The following is a 20,787-nucleotide window of genomic DNA, read 5'->3' as shown; positions in this document are numbered from 1 at the left end:
CATTCTGGTGCACAAACAAGACTCTGAGATGATACAAGTCTTGTCTTAATAACAGTGTCCCACAATATGGCTCCTGCCTGCTTGTTATAATTATGAATTCCCAGACTGAAGGAAACAAGATTCAAATAATTTATATAGTGTAATTAAAGTTCATTTTGCTTGACTAATGTGATAGGATATTGAATAATTTTTTGGGTGACGGGTCCCCTTTAAGAGCAACCATCGCAAGGATGAAAGACTTCACACTGGAGAGAAACCATTCACCTGTAGAAAATAATGGAAAAGGTTTATTACAAAAAAAAACTATATTTTACCAACATACAACAATAGATGATTGTGATAAAACTTCTATTAGTAAGCTGTGGGGTATCTTGAAGAGTTCTAGAACATCACTGCTAGTAGAGGTCGGCTTGATATATACTATTAATAACTGTTTTAGCTATAAAATAAAAGTTTTTGGCTATAGAATTGTTTTAGCTTGTGATGGGCAAACGTGCTGGGAAAGTCTTCTCGTTTGGAAGAAATATTTAGTCCAGTAGGTAAAACGAGGTATCTTCTCACAAGGTTAAGGGCATATTCATTAGGCTCTTCTTCCCCCAATCCTTCCTAACGTCAGCCATTAGTGAGTATTGAGAATAACTAATACAACTAGAGAGGTACATTTCCTGAAGAAAATGTGAGTGGTGCTTGCCGTGGCAAAACTCAGGCCCAAATCTGATTGGCTGTTGTTGCCCCGCCCCTTTTTTTCCTAATTGTGAACCACAGTCACTCAGTGACTAACATACCAAAGTTTGGGAATGCTGTCATTTAATGTGTAAAAATGGCAGCATTTCTATTGAAAATCAATGAATGAAATTTGATTGGTTGTTGGTGGCTCCGCCCACTTTTTCTAAACTTGAAGTGGAAACCCCCAGCGACCACATTTGTGATATTCAAGGTCCCTGACATCAATACTGAGAGAATGGCAGCCTTCTTAATTTTTCCCATTAAAACCAATCAAAGAAATCTGATTGGTTGGTTTTGGCTCCACCCACTTTTCTTAATTTTAATCCCAGTCCCCCAGTGACCAACTGTGCCAACTTTGAGGACCCTGCCATTAACCGTCTAAGAGCGGCAGCAGTTTAACATTTTCCTATTTAATTGAATGGCTGAAATTTGATTGGCTGTTGTAGACTCCGCCCACTTTTTGTAAATTTTGGCTGCAGTCACCCAGTGACCCACGGTGCCAAGTTTGGGAGCTCTGGCTTTATTACTGTGAGAATTACAGCTGTTTACATTTTCTCATTGAAGTCAATAGGGAAAATCTGATTGGTTGTTTGCGGCTCCGCTCACTTTTTTGGGTCCCCAAAATAGGACAGAAAAGTCACAACACCCCATTCCCGAATAAGCTGAACGGTTTGACACCTCATTCATGGGTCTGCGACAAACTAATTATTCGATAAATTCCCCATTATAAGTCAATGGGGCAAATTTGGGGACCTCTCCTGCCCCGGGGGTAAAACTTATACCCTCGTGTGGGGTATCATCTGACACAGGTCGCAAACCTCTTCAAATGTGGTAAATTTAACGTTTCTACAAGATTCCCTCTCTGCGCTAGAATCCGTCAAAAGTTGGCCTCAATGTTAATCTATGGGACTTTTCGGGGTGGTTAATTGCCCCCGCAAGGGGCAATTAACCACCCACCCCTTAGAAAAGTCATACCACCCCATTCCCGATTAAGCCGCACGATTTGACACCTCATTCATGGGTCTAGGACAAACGGTGCGGGACTAGTTACGCGCCAAACTTTCATACGGAAGAAGAATAAAAATAAGTTTGCAAGATAACAGTAGTGATGCTTTGCTTCGCAACCACCACTAATTAAGACGCCATCAAAGAACATACCTGAACCCAGTCTCACAGAATATGAAGCTGCTCATATAATGTTTGGACATGCTGAAGCACTGAGATGGAAATCTTGAGGGGCATCTGGTGCCAGTACTTTGATTTCAGAAGAGAGTGAGGCTGATGATACAAAGGAGACGACACTGGGTTGCAACATGTAGATTATTATACAGATTTATTATTTAATAGCCATAATGTATAGATCCCGTCTTCTCCACAGAATCAAAGGCTTTCTCATTATCTATAGAGACCAAGATTCTTTGACCAGAGTTGGAGAGAGAAATGGAAAATAAAAAAGAAGCAAGAGGGGGAAGGTAAATTGGTTGATGAAAGCAGAGAGTCTAAAATGTTATTATCCTTCCATGTTTATAGCTTGGACACCATTTCATGAAAGCTTCCTTTTAATAGACCCAATTATATTATTTAAAAGCAAAAAGCTAAGTTACAGTTGGCAGCCAACTTGGAAGGCTGTAATCACTTACCTCTTGCTTCATGTGAGAGCTTCTCTTAGTTTTAAATGTTTAAAATAATGGAAAGTGTGTCCTAATGGTCCCGCCAGAAGCACAGTAGGAGGGGACAGCTTATCACAGACCTGCAGTCACACAAGCACAGACAGGCTTCAGTTCCCTATCAGGTCCTGCTAGCTGCTGATTGGTTCCTGTCCTACAGTGCAGTGTACTGAGCGCCTGATCGATTTCAGACCAGATATTGATTGGGCAGGTTTGATTTCTGATAAATGGATGATCCAAATTCCTGACACCCACACGTGTCAGAGGCGAAGTTATTAACCCAATGTGGAGTGTTTCTTCTATAGTCAATCTCCGAGGAGACCTCTAACTCCAAATGCTGACCTGTGCAATATTGTTGAGGAATTTCTAATAGATCAGCGGAAACTTTATATCTCCCCAACCAGGTCTGTCTGCTCATTCTTAAAGATGTTTCCTGGAAAACTAGACTATTGCTATGGAATGTTTGCCCAACAATATAAGTATACCAGGGACATTGGACTCAAAATCCTACCATCCTACCTATCACAATTCAGCATGGGATTAGTACCTATAATGGTCCTCTAGAATGGCATGTGATTGGCCCCCTCTGGAAGCTGCCTTTGTGGTTGGCAGAATGAATCAATGCCTTTTCTGCATTTATAACAGGGGCGGATATCAGGCCATACACTGGCAGATTAAAACTGCCAATATTGATCCTTTAGACCAATTGGGCATCTTATTTTATCTGGGTCTCCCTGATCGATATCAGGCCAGATATTGATTGGGCAGGTCTGATTTCTCCTGCGATTGAGGACCACATTGGCTAGTTGATATGGTCCTATGACCCGTCAGTGCCAATTTTCTTCATTGTAATCCAATCTTTTGGCCCTAGGGCCAAATGTTCGGATTATCCCGATATTGCCCTACCATTGGTGGGCATAACAGGGAACATCTGCTTGTTTGGGGACATTGCCAACAAGGAGATCATATCATGTATGGACAACTTTAGGCGCTGTCAAGAATTCCATATTTTCTTTTTACACATGGAATATCACAGAGACTGCCCAGCAGTAACAATCTCAACTGTACCCACATGTTCCAATGAGCAGCAGTAGCAGTGCCCAAGCCTGGCATCATCTGAACCAAAACCGCAGGCTGGCTACCATTGAAACTCGAAGGAAATTTATAACATGTGGAACTTGCAATACAATCATTCCCTAAAGGAGTTGTGTGGGTGATTATTACCCTATGGTGACTTCCAACTGTCCTCAGTTTGGAGAATTGTTTAGTCCAATACAGTGGGGTGTAGTAGCTTCTTCCAAAGCCAAGTGTTGTGTCCCTGAGACTTGGAGCCTATATCATTACTGTTACAAATAGATGATTGTGTATCTGTTGGGCAGGAGAAGGATTATAATCCCTTGGGGTGTGGAATGGAGTGAAACCATGAGGAGAAGACATCACAGGAATGAGTATTGTGTCCCATTGCTGATACCTGGCAGGGGCTTCTGGGTACAGGCAGAGAAGCACAAATATTATACTGGGATTCTCACAATTGCTAATGGGGCAAAAATGGGAATTGCTGGGGCAAATGGCAAGAGATCTAAACTAAATGATGTTGTTCCTGATATTCCTAATGGGCTGAGGGAAAGGAATGAGGCAGGAGAGTTGCTCAACACACAGACAGTGATCTTTGCTAACGGCCTTGTGTCCTTTAATGTTTCTCTTTCTTTGTGTTTTCATTGAAGGTGAAGGGACACATAGAACTCACATCCAACATATTTGGGCCCAGTCTTTAACCAGTCACAATTCCATATGAATAGATAACACTTACTGAGCTGGGGAAATAGCCAAAAAAGAGCAGTCTGGACGCCATTCCTCTTGTGCCTTTAATTTCCCTAATAAACATAAACCTGTAACCAATAACCTTAACACCAAGAAAGAATCAATGAAATAAAGGACCATGGAAACTCACCCTGCACTTGGCTTGGTTTATTTTCCTTATTGTCAGACAGGTAAAGTGGGAATAAAAGATGGGGGTCAGTGGTTGGAGGGCATGGACAGGGGGTTTTTACCTACAGGTTCATAGATAATGTCAATGGGTGTAATAGACTCCTGTGAATGATTTGTTTATACAACACAGGTAGGTTGTAGTAAAGACAGTGGTGTAACTAGACACTTAGGGGCCCTGGTGGGGAAATTGACAACTGGGTCCCCAACACTTTATGCATGTCACGGGCAGGTAACAACGTCATACCTAATGTCATGGGACTGAAATTAGAAATTGAATTACAGAAACTGGTACACTTTGTTAGGGCAAAGTATTGCTATTTAGCTTATAACTCTGTAAAAATGTACATATGCAAATGAGGGTTTGGATTTGGTTTGGCCAGGCACAAGGATTCGGCTGAATCCTGCTGAAAAAGTCAGAATCCTGAACCGAATTCTGGATTCAGTGCATCCCTTATTTTATTGCTTTTTATTCTGATTATTTTTTTTTAACTATTTTCCAACCAAGTTCCTTCCTCTCCCCTAATCTGTGGCTTCCCATTGCCCTTGTACAAATCATCCCTTCTCCCCTATATCTGGTTCTGGTTTCCCTTTCTGAAGCTGCCCCTTAAATATTCAGTTTCACAGCAACTTTCTGGCAGTGTTTTAAAAAGGCGGCTCCACCCTGTACAGAGACTTGTATAGATGTTCTATGATCACCATAAATAACTGCCTGAGATGCCACTCCCTTAAAGCACATTTAATATACAACCTATGGTCACACCCTTCACTACAAAACTTCTGGAAATAAATAGCAGAATATGGTGCTCAGATGACTGGAAAACCTCTCCATATGCAACTAGAGTGGGCAATATTTACAACAACACAGCCGATACGCATTTAACAAAAACAGAAAAGAACTTGATTGGAAGACTGGTGGCGGCTGCTAGGAAAACAATACTGCAGTACTGGCGAAACACAGATCCTCCCTCCATAACAATAGTAAAACAAAAACTACACCACATCTTTCACATGGATTGGTTAGAAGCACCAATCAGAAAGGAACAGATTTTTTTATATTCAATTTTGAAATCTGACATGGGGCAAGACATTTTGTCAATTTCCCAGCTGCCCCTGGTCATGTGACTTGTGCCTGCACTTTCGGAGAGAACTGCTTTCTGGCAGGCTGCTGTTTTTCCTTCTCAATGTAACTGAATGTGTCTCAGTGGGACCTGGATTTTACTATTGAGTGCTGTTCTTAGATCTACCAGGCAGCTGTTATCTTGTGTTAGGGAGCTGTTATCTGGTTACCTTCCCATTGTTCTGTTGTTAGGCTGCTGGGGGAAAAAAGGGAGGGGACTGATATCACTCTATCACAAGTCACATGACCAGGGGCAACTGGGAAATTGACAATATGTCTAGCCCCATGTCAGATTTCAAAATTGAATATAAAAAAATCTGTTTGCTCTTTTGAGAAATGGATTTCAGTGCAGAATTCTGCTGGAGCAGCACTATTAACTGATGTGTTTTGAAAACATTTTTTTTATCCATGACAGTATCCCTTTAAAGATATGGACAACATACATAGAATCTCTACCACAACAAATCAGACACCTGAAGCTGGCCACAGACGCAAAGATCCGATCGTTGGAATCATCGTAGGATCAGACTTTCCCATCTCCCGACCTGCCACTAACCATTCAGATGAAATAAAGTAGTAAAATAACAGATCAGCCGATGTTCTGCCCCTGACAGTAATCGTACGAAAAGTTATGTCCGACCAAAGCTGGTGACAGTCTCCCACTGAAAATCATACGATCGGCAATACACGCAGAGATATTATCAGCAGCCGACAGAAATCTTTTAACCTCTCCGATCGACCAACCAACTGATATCCGCCGGATGAAAAATATCGGGACTCTCCACACACGGTCTGAAAATCATACGAATCATCGACTCGTACGATCGGATCTTTGCGTCTATGGCCAGCTTAACAGTCCACACATTTAGATACACAATACGGTACGACGCAGAAATACTGGTCATGGAGTCGTCCCAGTACCTCAGAAGCCGGTAACAAGAACAACGACAACCAAACTAGGCACCCCCCCAGGAGTCACCAAACGAATAGGTTGTTAGCCTCTTACCCACAGAATCCTCTATAGGGTCTTAACACTGATGTCTTAAGAGCTGAATGTTAGTAACGTTATTACAATGTTATTATAATGTTTATATTACAATGTTATAATGTTTATATTACAATGTTATTATAATTTTAATATATAATGTTGATGGAACGGACTGAAAATTTACCGAACAACCAATAAGAAATGACTACCATGTATAAAATGCCAAATAAAAACAAGTTTAAAAAAAAAAAAGCCTTATCTCATAGACGGACTGACTTTTCATTATGAAGGAGTGAATAGCGAGGTCAGTCTGTGGTGATTTGTGCCTATACAGATCTTCTCCAAAGAACTCCTGAAGCCCTGTACATGTCTGCTTCACTTTAACACACTGATGCTAAAGGTGGCCATACATGGAGAGATCCGCTCGTTTGGCAATGTCGCCAAACGAGCGGATCTCCCTCCGATATGCCCACCTTGAGGTGGGTAATATCAGGCTGATCCAATCGTGGGCCCTAGGGCCCAACGATCGGACCCTAACAATGCCCAAACGGGCGGTCGGATCGCGGGACCGCATCAACGAATAGATGTCCCATGTCCCATCCGATCGAGATCTGGCCGACTTTCGGCCAGATCTCGATCGGTAAAGCCCGTCGCAGGGCCCCATACATGGGCCAATAAGCTGCCGACACGGTCTGTCTCCAGCTTTTATCGGCCCGTGTATGGCCACCTTTACTTGAAGACGCAGGCACACTGCATGTTCTTTATCTGTTCTGTTTGTAGACCAGGCTTAGCTGTGCTGTGATTGGATGGAGGGCAGGTTCAAATTTTTTCCTACATTATCCAATCACTGCAGATCATGATCGAAGAGAATATAGGGCAAAATAAAGGAAACAGCAAGCAGCACCCAAATAACTGTCCAATGGAGTCGAGCGCCGACATATGCAGAGGATGGCTTTTTTGTTTGGGTCGGATATGGTACATCTTCCCCTGCTTGTTTCATAGACAAATAGCACCAGAATTCACAAAAAGTGTAGAATAAACACAGGATTATTTGTGAACAGTGGCAAATTTGCTCCTGGGCGGAACCTTATAGCAACCAATCTGTGCTCAGCATTATTTAGCCAGGTGTAGGTTCAAAAATTAAAGCAAAAGTTTGTTTGTGCAAATGTATCCACTGTATCCACTGTTTATAAAAGAGTGTCACCTTGATGCATATTATCCCAGAATACAGTATAAATGCAATGCCAATAACATGCATAATAAATTATATGTAAAATTGTAAAAAAAGAAAAAGAATCCATTTACAAATAGCACATGCAGTCATACTAGGGCAGGCATACAGTGAAAATATACTGCAGGTCTGGCTGTCAAACTAGTCCCTGGCATTTCAAGTACACAGAGGACCAAAGAGCCCCACAGGTGCCCAATAAATAATGAGTGTCTATGGCATCTTACAGTAGCCCCTCTGTATTTGCCAGAATCCACACAGTCTGGGCCTGATATACACAGCTATTGTTTGGCAGATAAATAACACATCACTGATTCAGATAATCAGGTGCTATTGTGCACCCAGAGTCCTGCAGCAGGTAGGGTACCCGTGGTTTACCCACAAAAAAAGCAGGCACCGTGCGGAATGAGGGGAGGATTTTCAGGTGTGGGTATATCCCTGGGTCTGCAGGTCGCGGGGCTTTGGGTTTGGTTGCGGGTCTCATTTAAATTTCTTATCTTAATAATATTGTCTATATTTTACTCCATTTAAAGTTTTTACTTAGAAATTGGTTCCGCTCAGGACTCTACCCAGAAACATTGCATAATCTCACATACCCACACCTGATGCCCCACATTTCCCCTAGGGCAGCTCATCTGCTCCTTTCTAAGAACATGAGCTTGTTATAAACTGCCAGAAATCAAATGGGCCAGGCTGAATCGCTTGAACAATGGAACAAACACACACACACACACACACACACACACACATATATATATATATATATATAAAAAATACCAAACATTGTGTTGAAACATGACTGAATATTTTATCATAGGCAATGTTATTATACACAAGTACATCCAGATACACAATTGTGACAGTCTGACACTCACTTCTCACAACTTCTCAACTTCACTGACACGATCGTCTGCCTGGAGTTCCCGCCTCCTCTTTACTCCTCCCTCTTTGCTCCTGGTGCTCTCTCCTCCCTACACTGGATTGGCAGTGGCACTCTCCAATCAGCTTCTTGCTGACACTTCACAGCCTCCCCTTGGGACAGCTCCTTCAATCTTGCTTAGCGAAAATACAGACAGCCTGCAGGTTTATGACGATTTTGTTTCAAGAAGATTACCTGCTGGAAATGTGACCCTGCTAGCTTTAATCCGACCCATGACTGCTCCAGTATGAGCAAACTGTGCTTAAAACTTCTTTTGGCTGCTTACTTCCCTCATGTATGCGGGCCCCATAGGAGGCCATGGACCTGGTGCAGTTGCACCCCTGCACCCCTGGTAGTTACGCCACTGGGTAAAGAAAAGGAGATTTACTTACCTGGTAAATATCTTTTGCATAGGCCCATACTGTCAGTGCAGGACATATGGGGGTTCTCCTTCCTGGAGGCAGGACAAACAATTAATGAATTTTAGACTCCTCCTCTTCCTGTGTCTTCCTCTGTCCTCAGTCTGTGAAGGAGACACATAGAACTAACTCCCTATCTAACTAAGGATCGGCAGCAACTGGCATCCAAACACAAGGGCGGGATGCTGCACTGACAGTACGGGCCTATGCAAAAGATATTTACCAGGTAAGTAAATCTCCTTTTATGCATATGGCCCTACCTGTCAGTGCAGGATGTATGGGGATGTCCCAGAGCCATCCAAAAAAGGGTAGGGAAAAAAACTGAGAACAGTATGTGCAAAAAATAACAACTGAAGATAATTGAACTAACAGGAAGCTATCTATGTGCTACCGCTGCTTGTAGCACCTTCTGGCCAAACTCAGACTGCTGAGCATGGAAAACATCAAATGTATAGAACTTTGAAAATGTATGAGGGCCCAGGTGGCTACTTGACATATTGCTTCTAACAAAGTCTCTTGGTAGTGGGCCCAGGAGGTACTGACCTTTCTTGTGGAATGGGCCCTGACTGACAAGAGAGGTGACATTCCTGCCTTGGCATAAGCTGTAGAAATGGATTCAACTAGCTATGGATTTCTTAGAGATAGGATAACCAGCCCTATGGCCCCCAAACAATAAAAATAATGCCTCTGATCGTCTGATAGATTAAGTCCTCTGAGCATAGGTTTTGAGTGCTCTAACAGGATCTAATGTCAAACTACTGTGTGAAAGGCCTTCCAGTTCTTGTGACTGAAGAAATGGTATTACAATGTCCTGGTTTAAATGGAATGCAGTGACAACCTTGGGTAGGAATGCTGGATTGGTGAGAAGCACCACTTTGTCAGGATGGAATTTGAGCCAAGGATGTTTACAGGAAAGGGCGGCTAACTCTGAAACTCACCTTGCTGAAGCTATGGCTATAAGGAAAAGTTTTGAATGTGAGAAATTTGGGTTCCATTGAATCTAGAGGTTCGAAGGGTGGAGCTTGCATGGCTTCTAAAACGATGTTGAGATCCAAGGAAGGTACTGGATTACGGATTGGTGGCTTAAGGCATTGTAAGCCTTGGAAATACAGTCTGACTTCTGGTAGTAATGGTAGTAGAGCCGCCAGTGCTGATGTTTGTACTCTGAGAGAAGTGGCGCTCAGCTGTAACTTTAAACCTGCCTGTCAAAATTGTAGAATCTGTGGAGACTGACAGTTATTCCACATTAGGTTTTGAACTTTACACCAGGAAAAAAAGATTTGCCAGATACAATGGTATGTCTTGCATGTGGACAGACTCCTTGCTGCTAACAGTGTTTGAATTACATGAGGTGAAATACCCTTCTGTTCCCAGATACGGGATTCAACAAAAAAAAGCCTTTCGACTTAGTTTGTGGACTTCCGAGGTACAAAGATGGAACCTGTGTTAGTAGGTCTGGAAACAGAGGTAGTCGGAAAGGATGGTCTGCTGGCATCACCAACACATCCGCAAACCAAGTGCGTGCCGGCCAGGCTGAAGCCATGAGGATTGTTAGAACCTCTTCCTGTTTGATCTTTGTGTGGGTGCGCTGTAGAATTGGGAATGGTGGGAAGGCGTAAGCCATCTTGAAGTGCCAGGGAATAGCCCAGGCCTGGATTTGTGGAGAGGCCACCAAGGCCCGGACCTAGGGCGGCAGGATTTTAGGGGGGCGGCATGCTGCCCAACCACACCCCCATTGGTTCAAAAACACTGGGGATGCACTGGAGATACAATCATTTAAATTTCCCGTACGCCAATCCCCATTGCTCCAGTCCAGATAATGAAAATTTGCACAAATAAAGGGGAGGGGACATCGGCGACAAACGGCAGTGGGCTTAGGGGCGCTCACTATGTAAATCCAGCCCTGGAATAGCCAATGCATCAACAGCCTCTGCCATTGGGTCCCTGATCCTGGAGAAGAATCTTGGAAGTTGGGTGTTGTGCCTGGAAGCCATGACATCCACACAAGGGGTGCCCCATCGTTTTGTGAGCAACTGAAATACTGAAGCTTTCAGCTTCCATTCTCCTGGATCAAGTGTGTGGCGGCTGAGATAGTCGCCCCGCCAGTTCTGAATGCCCAGGATGTAAATGGCTGTGAGATAGGTAGAGTGTTCCTCTGCCCTGCTAATTATTTTGGCAATCTCTTTCATTGCTGCTGCACTCCTTGTGCCCCCGGTTTGGTGAGGTAGGCAACTCAAATATGAGCCGTCGTGAAGGCTGTTGACCAATGAAGAAGTGCATTGAGTATGGCCCGTATCTCCAATTCATTGTAGTTTCGGTTCTTGGATATTCCAAAGGCCCTGGCAACTGTGGTGTTGGCAGCCTGCTCCCCAACCTGTGAGGTTTGCTTCTGTGGATATAATTATTGGATTTGGTAGTTGGCAAGGCTTGTCCTTGGAAAGGTTGTTTCTCTGTGACCACCAGAGGAGACTGCTGCATACAGCTGGAGGCAGGGTTATTGACTGTGAGAGATCCTGATGATCTCTGTTACACTGTTTTAAGAATTCTCTTTGCAGTGGCCGCATATGAAATTTTGTGGTTGTAGGTTTAAGACTGGATTAAAACCACCATCCTCCTTTGAAACTAGAAAAAGGTTTGAGTAGAAACCCTGGAAATAATAGTTTGGTGGAACCTGAGTGACCTGAAGGTCTTGTAAAATATTGATCATGGCCGCCACTTTGGTAGGATCTGCTGAGTTTTTGGATTGGACGAATCTGCCTTTTGGTGGGAATTGGTTGAAAAAATCAAGGAATCCGATAAGGATCTTTTCCAAGTTGTGGCAAACTTCTCAGGTCTGCATCCCATCTGCAGTACATCTTCAATTGAAGGAGAGTCAGGAATACTGACTCTTAGGTGGACCCCCTTTATGGGTTGTCTTTTGCTGTGACTGCCATGGCTTAAACTTTCTCTGAAAGGACTGGTGTGAGGTAGATCTGCCTCTGTTAGCTGATCTGGGGTAAGAGCTCCATGAGTGATGGTGATAGTTGCGCTTATGTGTATCCTTGTGTGTTCTCTTTCCCTGAGGGAGGAAGGATCTGTTTCCTCTGGTTTCCTCAGGACCAAATAATTGTATGCCTTCGAACTTTAGTGAGACTAATCTATTCTTGGATGCTGTATCCCCTGACCATTGTCGACTCTAAGCCATAACGCTCTATGAGCTGTAATTGATGCTGCTGCAGCTCTAGAAGTTCATTTGTTGATGAGAAGTCTCGCTGAGAAATAATAAAGCTAGATTGATTTTGTCCAGAGTCTCAGATGTGTCTGGATGTGTGTTAAGAGGGGATCTCTTTAATTCTTGGCACCAGAAGTGAGCTGTGCACGCTACACTGAGAGATGCAGAGGCTGGGCATAAAATGGCTGCAGAGTGAGTGAAGTTACGTCTAAGCGCTGACTCCATTTTCTTATCCATGGGGTCTCTAAAAGAACCCGCATCCTTGGATGGTAATGTTGTAGTTCTGGATAAAAGTACAATAGCAGAGTCCACTGTAGGAGATTTATCCCAAACTTCTGCTACTGGAAAACGTGAATGGAATTTTTGTGGAATGGTACTACGTTTATTCGGATCAGCCCATTCTTCCAGGATGATCTGTGTAATAGACCTACTAGTTGAAAAGGATCTCGATTTTTTTGGTGTGTTGCCCAAAACTTTATCCACCTTGGATACAGGTGTTTGAGTTTCTTTGATCTCAAGTGTGTCACACTAGTATTTTATTAGTAACTTGACATCATCTGGTTACTTTTGAGTACGAGATCCATCAGACATAGAATCATCTGAGGCAGATAAGTTGAATATCAGAGTCAGAACAAGACTCAGATGTCCCTGAAAAAGTAGTGACTTGGCTGGGCTTGGGCTTAACAATTTATGTGTGCCTGTAGCCATCCCATAAATTGTGAAAATTGGTGATCCATATTTGGACCACTGGAAGCTGAGCCTGTTGGCTTAGGCTGCGGAGAATTACGTATTGGGGTAGATGGCCCTGGAGAAAATTGTGGTGGGGTGGCAGATTCCTGAGCAGCATGTACTAAGGCTGTGGTGGAAAACACTTTTGGTTGATCCACGTCAACATTAGAATCAGCAGCCATGGTGGATTTAATCGTTTTATGTAGATGTGGAGGTGAGGAAGGTGAAGTAGCTTCTCTCCTAGTAGGTCTCTTTCTGGTTTGCCTAGTGAGTTTTCTTTGACGAGGAGAAATCCTCAATGAAGTCAGCCAACTCTCTAGATTGTGCCATAATGAAGCTAGTAAAGCATGGTACGTGCATAAGTATAATAAAAGACTCCCCATGCTAGTTTCGCCTTAGACATCATTTATGATGCGCGCTGATACTTGGCGCCAAACGTGACTCGGCTGGATTGGCAGAAGTGATGTGGCGAAAGCCTGCAATGATTGAGATCATCCTCACTGGAGTACAGGCTGAAGTGGGGCTCACAGTAGTGGCCATTGACACGGAGGGATAAGAGAGAGGTAGGGGGAGCGCACAATATCTCCCGGGGGATAGGCCTCACCTGACCGTACTACTTGTAGATTTGCTCTTTAGCTAGATAGACAGAGCAACTCCTGGGTCTCACGTCATAATCTTATCCTTGAGGAAAATGGGGCTCAATTAAACTAGGGAGCTCACTCCTATACAAGCTATACATACTTTTAGTTTTTTTTTTCCTATTAATAACATTGGAATGAAGCACCATTTTTACTGGGCAGGTATAGGGTTGCCCCATTTTGTGGAATAAATATCATTCTTCCTATATTTTTATATTTCTGCCCTATTAACAACACTGGCATAAAGTAAAGGTGCGGATTGCTTTGCGCTGCCCTTAGGCCTTATACTTGAGTTTAAATACCCCTCCCATTTCATTTGCACCAAGCTTTGCACATTGAATCTCATATTGCACCGACACATCACACAGCAGCCACGTGTGCAGGGGGCCCTCAGACATAGATTTTTTCCAGGAGCCCCAGTCCAACACTGACTCCATTTTTACACCTCAATTTGAAGTTGCACAAGTTTACTTTATTCCCCACACTGTAGTAGTGTTTAGGTATGGTGCAACATTACCATACCTCCTAACTGTCCTGTTTTTGCGGGACAGTCCCAATTTTGACAGCTCACCTGTAGTCCTGGATGGTTACGGAAATGTCCCAACTTTCTCTTTGAGCTCCTGCACTGAACAGCCAGAAAAAAAGTTTCTAACTTAATTGGCTTTTGACAGAGAGCCCAGATATGTGGCAGCTGCACTTAGATACATTTGTAACAATTTAAGATAAAAAAAAAATTGTAACAATTTAACAAAAGTCTCTTTTGCAGCTAAAGGGCAATTCACCTTCATTAGCAAAACTGTAATACCACATAAAAACCACAGAAATGTGTTCAAACTTTCATAACCTGCCAAATTTTGTAAAATGGACATGGTAATTAGGGGGTGTGGTCAAATGGGCGTGGTCAAAAATGTTCACCACACTATGTGCACCAAATCTTTTTCACCCTTTTTCTGTTTCCAACATGTTGGGAGGTCTGCACCGGGCGGGTTTGGAGCAACTACTGTAAAACATCTTCAGGTCTCCCTGCCTCGACCTCACACTGTCGGCTGAATTAATTAACTGCCCCGCCCCTTTTGTGACATCACTGTGGGTGCAGGGATACAATGACCCCACCCCAATACTTGTTATGTGCCCCCGACAGGCTGTGCCTCTTCTATTGCCCCAGCACAGTAACAAGTGTTGCCTTTATCTGTCACCCACATAGTATTAGCCAGCGAGTATTAAATATCAACACTCAATCTTCCCTTTAGTTCTGCTATAGAAATACAACTATACAGTTATATAGACCTGAGTGTTTAACAACAGTCTCACTCTCTTTCCTCTCACAAACAGTAAAACTCATCAGACACATCCCTTTAACTGACACTCAAATCCCATTTGTCTCTAATCTGGTGCCCACGTGTGACTGACCCTGCACTGCCAGCTCTCCTGATTAGCATCTGCCCACCAGCAACATGGCCGTGTCTGTGCAGTAGGGACAACTCTGACACACAATCATTTCATTGGTCTCAAACCAAACAAGCTCATTGGCTGAAGGGCGGAGCTGCCTTCCCAGGGGGAGGGGTGAGAGATCTTTGTGCTTCTCTCTGTACCCAAACCCAAGGTTGCCGGGTTGGTGGGTTTATAGCCAAATTGGACCAGGTTTTAAAAGCCCAAACCCGCCAAGTTTTGGAAGTTGCCACGGGTGTGGACTTTTAAACCCCACCCAAATTTTTTATGCAAATTGTGACATCAGAGCTCACTGGAGACGAGAGAGAAAGAGAGAAATTCTCCCAGAGATTGCCACCCAGCCTGGCCGGTATAAATTAAGCTTAATCCCAATGTTATTAATAGGGAAAATGCATTAAAATATAGGAAGGCCGGTATTTTTTTCAAGAAAAGGTGGCAACTCTAGTCAGATCCCAGACTTCACAAACATAAAAGAAGAGAGAAAAATCCACTTCCTACTGGGAGAAGAGACAGTAACAATAGCTGCAAATATGTAAGAGACTGTCACAGACTCAGACAGACCCGACTTTGTATTTATGCTTAATGTATTTGCTCCTGCCAATGAAGCTCATTTGATTTGATTTGAATGAGAGAGAGAGAGAGAGAAAGAGACAGAGAAAGAGAGAGAGAGAGAGAGAGAGAGACAGAGAAAGAGAGAGAGAGAGAGAGAGACAGAGAAAGAGAGAGAGAGAGAGAGAAAGAGACAGAGAAAGAGAGAGAGAGAGAGAGAGAGAGAGAGAGAGAAAGAGAGAGAGAGAGCGAGAGACTACTGTTGTGCTGACCCATGGCCCCCCCCCCTGCAGCTTTGCTGACTGGACTGTGTGTTGAGACTGGAGGAGGAGACAGTGGACGTCATGAGACTCTGAGAGAGAGAGAGAGAGAGAGAGAGAGAGAGAGAGAGAGAGAGATTGCTCTGCTGCAGCGTCACCCGGTAACCCTCAGTGCTACAGCTGTGTGTGAGTGTGTGTGTGTGTAGTTAATTCCCTTAAGTGTGGGACGGTGCTTTTTTGTGGGACTGGGGACAGTGGGGAGGTACAGACGGAGTTAATAGTGTAGGAGCGGCCATATTTAGTACTGTCAACGTGTGATTGTCCCCAGTATCTGCCACTGTATAAAGTTCCTGACATTCAAGGGGGTTGTTGCTATGGTTACTAAAGCTGCAGCATTGCCCTTTTACATTCCATCAGTTTCCTCAGTACCTTGTGTGTTACATTATTGTGTTACATTATTGTGTTACATTATTGTGTTACATTATTGTGTTACATTATTGTGTTACATTATTGTGTTACATTATTGTGTTACATTATTGTGTGTCTCCGTTGTGTTCCCGTGTGTGGATTGTGTAGTAGCTCTCCCCTCCCCTCCCTGTATTTTGTGTTTCTCTCAGCACTGAAATATGGGACACTGATAAAACTGTATTCATTTGATACCCTTATTATTTTACTTCATTTTATTAATATTTTTCAGTTTACAAATTGAGTTACTTTTATAATGCCTTTTGGATACTTTTTGACAGTCTTTGGCAAGTTTTGAAAGGCAAACCTTGTAACCCTGCACAGACCTGATAGAGGGAAAGGCTGACCCTTCCTGTAACTACTTCCTGTTTCCTGTGTCCCTGGGCTGCTGGGTAATTGTTTTTCCCTCTTCCTCCTCCTTTTACTGCTGTTGCTTCTGTACTGTCTGTGGGACTGGGGGTTAATCCTGCTGCAGGGACTGATAGAGAGGGAAGACTGGGTCTTAATCCTGCTGCAGGGACTGATAGAGAGGGGAGACTGGGGCTTAATCCTGCTGCAGGGACTGATAGAGAGGGGAGACTGGGGCTTAATCCTGCTGCAGGGACTGATAGAGAGGGGAGACTGGGGGTTAATCCTGCTGCAGGGACTGATAGAGAGGGGAGACTGGGGGTTAATCCTGCTGCAGGGGACTGATAGAGAGGGGAGACTGGGGGTTAATCCTGCTGCAGGGACTGATAGAGAGGGGAGACTGGGGGTTAATCCTGCTGCAGGGACTGATAGAGAGGGAGACTGGGGGTTAATCCTGCTGCAGGGACTGATAGAGAGGGGAGACTGGGGGTTAATCCTGCTGCAGGGACTGATAGAGAGGGGAGACTGGGGCTTAATCCTGCTGCTGGGACTGATAGAGAGGGGAGACTGGGGGTTAATCCTGCTGCAGGGATTGATAGAGAGGGGAGACTGGGGGTTAATCCTGCTGCAGGGACTGATAGAGAGGGGAGACTGGGGGTTAATCCTGCTGCAGGGACTGATAGAGAGGGGAGACTGGGGGTTAATCCTGCTGCAGGGACTGATAGAGAGGGGAGACTGGGGCTTAATCCTGCTGCAGGGACTGATAGAGAGGGGAGACTGGGGGTTAATCCTGCTGCAGGGACTGATAGAGAGGGGAGACTGGGGGTTAATCCTGCTGCAGGGACTGATAGAGAGGGGAGACTGTGGGACTGGGGGATAAACTGGTCCCAGTACAACATGTATTTATTGTAGTGATATGAGAGGGGGGATCCCCACAGGCAGCTTTATATGGTGGGTTTGTGTTCCTTGCTGTCAGGTTCTCCAGAGATGGAAACAAGGAGGTTAGAGGGGAAATGGGAGAATGAAGAGCCGGACACTGAGGATCCTCTGGACACAATAAAGAGGGAAATGGATCCCGTTCCTGGGGCCGGTGAGTAACGTTTCTCTATTAATAAGACACACGTTATACACAGCACAGGCTTCTCTAGGGGACATTCAGGGTTAATAGGAAAGCTCTGGGGTTGCTGTGGGGGCAGAGGGGGATGATGGGACAGTATTTGTGGGTGGGGCGTTATTTGTGGGTGGGGCTTGGGCTGGGGGCAGGGCATTAGATGCAGAAGAATGAGCAGCTTCTGTTTCTATAGAAAGATTTGCCCATAACCCCTATAAAGCCTGTATGAAGTATTTCTCATCTAACACAAGCACTTCATTACTCCCAGCTTTACTCACCCCTGTTCTTCCTTACTCCCAGGCTTCTCTTCCTTACTCCCAGCTTTACTCACCCCTGTCTCTTCCTTACTCCAGCTTTACTCATCCCTGTCTCTTCCTTACTCCCGGCTTTACTCACCCCTGTCTCTTCCTTACTCCCGGCTTTACTCACCCCTGTCTCTTCCTTACTCCCGGCTTTACTCACCCCTGTCTCTTCCTTACTCCCGGCTTTACTCACCCCTGTCTCTTCCTTACTCCCGGCTTTACTCACCCCTGTCTCTTCCTTACTCCCGGCTTTACTCACCCCTGTCTCTTCCTTACTCCCGGCTTTACTCACCCCTGTCTCTTCCTTACTCCCGGCTTTGCTCACCCCTGTCTCTTCCTTACTCCCAGCTTTACTCACCCCTGTCTCTTCCTTACTCCCGGCTTTGCTCACCCCTGTCTCTTCCTTACTCCCGGCTTTGCTCACCCCTGTCTCTTCCTTACTCCCGGCTTTGCTCACCCCTGTCTCTTCCTTACTCCCGGCTTTGCTCACCCCTGTCTCTTCCTTACTCCCAGCTTTACTCACCCCTGTCTCTTCCTTACTCCCAGCTTTACTCACCCCTGTCTTTTCCATACTCCCAGCTTTACTCACCCCTGTCTCTTCCTTACTCCCAGCTTTACTCACCCCTGTCTCTTCCTTACTCCCAGCTTTACTCACCCCTGTCTCTTCCTTACTGGCAGCTTCCCCATTGGCTGAATCAGAAATATTACAGATAAAGATAAAGGAGGAAGAATCAGACCCTGAGGATCATGTGACCCCAGTGGAAAGTTCAGCAGTACCAGTTAGTGATGGGGGTAAGTAGACAGGGAGTGTGTGTGTAACACTGATAGTAATTACCCCCCTGCTTGTGCCAGTGAGACAGGTATGAGTGTGAGTTCCCCTGGCAATGCCATAGGTACCACAGAATCTATTCTGGAGCCAATGTTCCCTTTGTACTTAAAAAAAATATTTATGCACAAATTTTAATGCCCAGGGCCCCCACCCCCTTTTGTGAAGCACCGAGCCGACACGGCGCCCATGTATAAAGGGCTGTATAAAAGCCGGCGCGTATGCGCTAACAGCGTCACTCAGCGCGCATGCACATTTGGCACTGCGCGGCGCAGGAAACCAGTTTTGGGGTACAATCCGGAGAGGGGTGTCTGGCCCGGCGGGGGCCCACCGGATTTTTTCCCAGTGTCCCGCCGGTCCGACCCTGCATTAGACTATCGTCCGGCACCTTTACTGCTTATTTGAAAGAACATCACCTTCATCTTGAGAGGTATTTAGGCTTCTGGGTTCAATGTTTTAACTGAAAATCACTCCCCCTGACCCCCTTCAGCTCTCTCCTGTTTGTTGTTATTAGGTGGGAACATGAAGGCTGAGCACAGTTCTGAACTGCCCAAACCAGAGACTGACTGGGAGTCCGGCACAAGATCTGGCGATTGCTTAACAAGCTCTGATGGATCAGGTTTTATCTGCAGTAAATGTGGGGAGACCTTCCCTTTAAATAGTGATCTTCTCACCCACCTCTGTGGGACACAGGAGAGAATTCCCACTGGAGAGAAACCATTCACCTGCACAGAATGTGGGAAAGGTTTTACTCACAAGCAAACCCTTCGAAATCACATTAAACTTCACACCGGAGAAAGATCTTACTCCTGTACAGAATGTGGGAAACATTTTAATGACAAGAGCGGCCTTCAAATGCACAAGAGGATTCACACCGGAGAGAAACCTTTCACCTGTACTGAATGTGGGAAAAGCTTTTCTCAGAAGAAAAATCTTGTGATGCACGAAATGATTCATAAACACAAGCCCTTTTCTTGTAAAAAATGTGAGAAATTTTTTTCTGATCTGGAAAAGCTTCGTGTGCACCAAGAAGTTCACATGAGGGAAAACTCATTTAAATGTAAAGTGTGTGGGAAATGTTTTTCTCGCAAAAACAATCTGAAAACCCACGAGAGAGTTCACACTGGAGAGAAACCATTCACCTGTAGAGAATGTGGAAAAAACTTCTCTTTCATCACTAGTTTTATTCGACACATGAGACTTCACACAGGGGAGAAACCGTATTCATGTGCCGACTGTGGGAAACAATTCTTGCAAAAAAGCCACATTCAAATTCATCAGAAGATTCACAACACAGAGAAAACTCTCACCTCTTCAGAATCTGGGGGAAATGTTTCTGTTAAGGCCAGTGTTCAAAGTGATCCCACTGCAGAGAAACCATTCACCTGTACAGAATGTGGGAAAACTTTCACTAGAAAAGGCACCTTTGACAAGCACCAGAAAATTTACACCTGGGAGAATCCTTTCACCTGTACAGAGTGTGGGAAAAAGTGCTCAGTAAATGCCCATTACTTACTGGCAGGTTCCCCAGAGGCACAAGCAGAAATGTTACAGATAAAGACAGAGAAAGAAGAACTGGACTGTGGAGATGATCAGAACTCAAAGGAAAGCTCAGCAGTTCCACTTACTAATGGGGGTAAGTAATCAGTATTCATTAGTGTTCAGTTATTTACAGGGAGACTCTTCTGTGGTTCCTTACTCCCAGCTTTACTCACCCCTGTCTCTTCCTTACTCCCAGCTTTACTCACCCCTGTCTCTTCCTTACTCCCAGCTTTACTCACCCCTGTCTCTTCCTTACTCCCAGCTTTACTCACCCCTGTCTCTTCATTACTTCCAGCTTTACTCA

The 20,787-nt window shown here is 44.5% G+C and overlaps 2 protein-coding genes and 1 long non-coding RNA gene across 3 annotated transcripts in view; 2 read left to right on the top strand and 1 right to left on the bottom strand.

Annotated features, from left to right (window-relative positions):
• Positions 1-20,787, top strand: part of LOC108719524 (gastrula zinc finger protein XlCGF57.1-like) — a 385,853-nt gene that overhangs the window by 36,664 nt on the left and 328,402 nt on the right. The window lies entirely within an intron of this gene.
• The window catches only part of znf214 (zinc finger protein 214), a 210,501-nt gene that overhangs the window by 156,228 nt on the left and 33,486 nt on the right, over positions 1-20,787 (top strand). The window contains 1 exon segment of the mRNA NM_001097042.1: positions 18,794-18,907. Coding sequence (NP_001090511.2) covers positions 18,794-18,907 — 114 coding nt within the window.
• Positions 179-9,068, bottom strand: LOC121394839. The gene is made up of 3 exons (XR_005962027.1): positions 9,027-9,068; positions 1,885-2,004; positions 179-264 (listed from the first exon to the last, which is right to left on the bottom strand). It is a non-coding gene; the product is annotated as an uncharacterized LOC121394839 (long non-coding RNA).

This window comes from Xenopus laevis, chromosome 6L (assembly GCF_017654675.1).
Source record: "Xenopus laevis strain J_2021 chromosome 6L, Xenopus_laevis_v10.1, whole genome shotgun sequence".
In the NCBI taxonomy this organism is placed as follows: domain Eukaryota; kingdom Metazoa; phylum Chordata; class Amphibia; order Anura; family Pipidae; genus Xenopus; species Xenopus laevis.
Note: the sequence above shows the minus strand (reverse complement) of the source record. Positions and strands in the feature narration are given on the sequence as shown.